The 4,197-nt window shown below is 37.5% G+C and overlaps 1 protein-coding gene across 1 annotated transcript; it reads left to right on the top strand.

Annotated features, from left to right (window-relative positions):
• Positions 1-1,224: 1,224 nt before the first annotated feature.
• Positions 1,225-3,692, top strand: LOC120186047 (serine/threonine-protein kinase prpf4B-like; the record flags this gene model as incomplete). The annotated part of the gene is made up of 2 exons (XM_039190101.1): positions 1,225-1,314; positions 2,823-3,692. Coding segments are annotated over exons 1-2 (919 nt in total), but the record flags the coding sequence as incomplete, so codon positions are not given.
• Positions 3,693-4,197: the final 505 nt, after the last annotated feature.

Here is a 4,197-nt window from a genome sequence, read left to right as displayed (position 1 = left end):
ATGTTGTGACGTGTAGACTATAGAATGTGGCAATAGATAATTTGCAATTCCGCCCAAATCAAATCCAAATTGTGTATACTATAGAAGGTGGATATTTGTCAATTATAACGTGTTTTACGTATGCCTTATTCCGGTGAAAGGTTAAAGGAATCGTACAAATCAAATTTTAAATAAATTCAAATTAATAATATTGTACGAGTGGTTTATGATTTAAAATGGTTTTATCAAAATAAAATTAACAAATTAAAACTTAAAATCAACTTGAAATATGATGAATCAAATCAATTAAATTACCAAGGACAAGACAGTAATACGGGTAAATCTCAAGGGTTAATCCTGTCAGATCGACAAAATTATCCGAAGTCTAAACTCGAATTATATATTTTTGAAAAACAAAGCCCATTAAAACAAAAAGGCGCACCCTCTCGTTCTCTTCTTCTTCAAAATCACATGATCTTTTTATCATTTCTCCCAAAAACGCCCCATCTTCCTCCGTGAAACTGAATCCCTAGTTCTTTCACCCTACCCTCCCTCGTAATCCCCCCGGTTATCGATCTCATTGTCTTAACCGCCTTCCGCCTCCACTCACCTCCAATCTTCTCCGTGAGAGGTCCCGCCGCCTTCTCTCCTATTCCACCCAATTAGGGTTTCCACCGTCATTTTGTCGGTTTATTTTTAGAATCTACGTTAGATACCGTGAAAGATTCGATTTTAGGGTTTTTCATATTGAATGTTGATTAGAGATTGGTGTTTCGTTTTTATTCGGAGGGTTTAAAAATTTTCCAGTTAGGATTTTTTTTTTAATATTGAGTTATCGTAGTTGTGCTCCGGTGATGCCGCGAAGTTCAAGGCACAAATCTAAAAGCATAGTTCTAGGGATGCTAGGGACTACTCGGATTCGGAGAGAGATACGTGCTTAAAGGAGAAGGAAAAAAAGGAGGAGAGCAAGCCTGGATCCGGTGACAAGAGAAGGCTTGACTCCAAGGACACTTGGATTTCGGGGAATGGAGATTATGTGTACAGTTCCTCAAAGCGCCGCAAAGAAAAAGTGGATAATGGAGCAACCTACAGGTGGAATGGCGGTGAAGACGGTGTTAAAGGAGAGAAGAAGTCTAGGGGTTCAATTGAATTCAATAGTAAGAACGAGAGGATGCCGAAGGAGATGATGCAAAGAGGATTAAAAGTGAGGGGAAATATAGAGAATCGAGTAGAAAGGAGCAAGGGAAAAAGAAAAGAAAGGTAAAGAAGGAAAGAGCGATAGGTCGATGGAGGCTGATGAACACCGCCCTGTGAAGCAATCCGCTGAAAGATCTGGTAAGATAACTTATTAACTGTGATGCTCTTTTGTGTTGTTGTGTTGTTGTTGTTTAGTGTCAATTTAGCATGTGCAATTCTGCATTTCTAACTATTTTGTGTTCTTTTGTTGTTGTTAAGTAGTGTATGTTAAGATTGATTGTTATTATTTTTCCCAATTTTGTTTACTAGTTTTATTTGGTTTTAGGAGTTAACATTCAACATTGAATAAGGACGATATTTATGAATTGCTGAACCTTTGTAACTTGTTTATAAGTTGTTGAGTAGGGATGCTATCTATTGTTACAAACTTTTTTAGCTTGCCCTTTGAGTGGGACTGTAATAAAGGATATTCAGAACCTTTTGCATTTGTAATTAATGACTAGTCAGTATTAATTTCTGCATCAGTTATCTGATTTAAGAATCTTATTACTGCAAGAGACAAAGAGGAAAAGTAGATGTTTTGTTTGCAGTATGAGAGGCTGTGTTGAGGAATTTATAGAGTAGGTGACATAGTTGAAATTAAAGGGAGAATATAGTTTCTACCGTAGTTTTAATGGTATTGGAAAGGTGTGTATTTTGTATTGTTTTAAGGCCTTCTGAGCGCAGTTACAAAGCAATTAATATCTGACCTTAAAACTTGGTATATTACTCTTTCTGCATTGTAAATGGACCTGGATTAGGTTGTTCCCCCCCCCCCCCAAATTTTTTAACTTCAATGTTGACTTGAAATTGTCGGTTAGCCTTCTCCAGTTAATATTCCTTTTGGTTGGTTTCCTTTTTCCTGGTATTGGTTTGGAAGGAATCAAAATTTGAAAATTTCAGTTGTCTCCAATATGTAATTTTCTATTAGCTTCAAAGTGTTGTTTGAAAAGTACTTTCCCATTCATGGTTCCCTGTTTTGGATATGGATATAATTTTCATGTAAATTTAGAAGAGAATCTGTTGGGTTAAGCTTGAAGTTGCCACACTTCGTGTACACTTAGAAGTGCTTTCATATGTGCTTTTCTAAGTATATGACATCAATTTCCCAGATTCTGTTTTATCAGTGCGATGAGCTGGTCTTTAATTAAGGCCTAATATAAAATGGTTGAGCTACTTTGGCTCAAATATATTAGTGCTATGTTCAGATGCATCGGGATTTTGGCACTCATCCTGTTTCTGATTTTATACAGGTTTGAAGTTAACGTTAGCTTTAGGAGAATAAATAATTTTACTTGTATGCTTTTAGAAATCTAATATTAGGGTTTTTGTTTTTAAGTTCTCTATTTGTTTTTAGATGTCCTATTTTGTTTTGGACTGCTTTACGTATATGCCATTGCTCAGCTTGGTATATTATTACGTGCACTTTCTATAGGCTCTTGTCTTCTGCTTGCAAATAAAATGAGTACATGTATGGCTATTACCAAATCAGGATTGTCAGAGGAGGTTTTGTAATATATGTGGGAATCAAATTTTAACTTCTGAGGTGTTTTCCCCTTAAAAATAGGCTCTTAATTATTTTTGGTAACATCTTAAGTTCTTTTTAGATTTGATTGTACAAGATCAGTTGCGAAGTCCTGAATCAGAGAGCCAGCTTGAAAGACGACTTAGGAAAAGGAGAGATGCTTCTGGTGACGAGGATAAGCATCTGGAAGATAATGGAGATAACTTGGACAAGCAGTTGTCTATGAACAATTATACTGGCAAAGATGGCAGAGCTAAAGATGAGAAGCATAAGGATGAAAGATACAAGGACAAGTATCAAGAAGAGGACTATGAAGACGAGTGGCAACATGATAAATTGAAAGATGATCAACCAGCAAGTGATCACGCTAATTGTAATAGTGAGAAGTTTTTAAGGGATGGAAAAGACGATGTGAAAGTTTGGAGGAAGAAGTCCAAGGCTCAAGATAGTGACTTTGAGCGTGATCATGACCATGATAGAGACCGTGATCGTGATTATTATAGGGAGCGGGAACGCGATCGAGGGCGTGAACGTTATCGTGATCTTGATCGTGACTATTATCGAGAACGTGACCACAGCCGTGATCATGACCATGATCGTGATTCTGATTCTAAATGGGATCGTGAACGTGATTGCCGTTATAGTGACCGGGACAAAGATAGAGATCGTGACCGTGATGAATTACATGATGAACGGAGGACTGCTAGATTCAAAGATAGTAAGGGAAGGAAGCAATCTCCTGATGATCGATATGCTGGTAATGATACAAAATCAAGGGGTGCCAAAGTACACTATTCTGAAATAGAAAATAGATCGACTTCTGGTAGAGTTGAGGTAGATGCTGATAGGGGAAGGTCTCAATCACGCCCAGCCAATTTAGGTGCAGTTATGGGTAGCAACAGAAGGAGAGCTTCCCCCAGCTCAAGTTCCATTGTGGGAATGATGAGTATAGGTAATTTGTTTCTTTATCACACGCTCTTCAGTATGATTGATTCCTTATTCTATGATTCAAATGGTAAACTGGCTAAATAATACAGGGCATTGAGCTGTTAATTTCTATTAGATTTTTTTATTATTGTTTGACAAGTTAAACTGATTGTTTTTTCTCATTGTCTTGAGTAATATAATTATTCTCTCTTACAGACATTTGAAGCAAGACGATTTGAATTGTAAAGATCTGATAACAGAGCAGAGGTCCAAAGCGCTTCATCAAGAGAGGTAACTAGTTTTCTGAAACATCAGAGAGGGGTGCTAAGTACAGATCCACAAAGAAATCTAGTAGGGTGGAAGAGGTCCATTCTGGGGAGGTTCGAGAGGTCCTCAAGTTTAAAAGCTTCCCAATGAGTATGATGGAAAAATCCCCTTCAAGTCTTGGGTGTAGATATACGAGTAGAAGTGTGTTAGGCAGGTTCTTGATATAGAGGAGACTGGATGGAGCAGTGCCTCCGTTGATGGCA

Source organism: Hibiscus syriacus, unplaced genomic scaffold (assembly GCF_006381635.1).
Source record: "Hibiscus syriacus cultivar Baekdansim isolate YM2019G1 unplaced genomic scaffold, ASM638163v2 tig00113157_pilon, whole genome shotgun sequence".
Classification (NCBI taxonomy): Eukaryota; Viridiplantae; Streptophyta; class Magnoliopsida; order Malvales; family Malvaceae; genus Hibiscus; species Hibiscus syriacus.
Note: the sequence above shows the minus strand (reverse complement) of the source record. Positions and strands in the feature narration are given on the sequence as shown.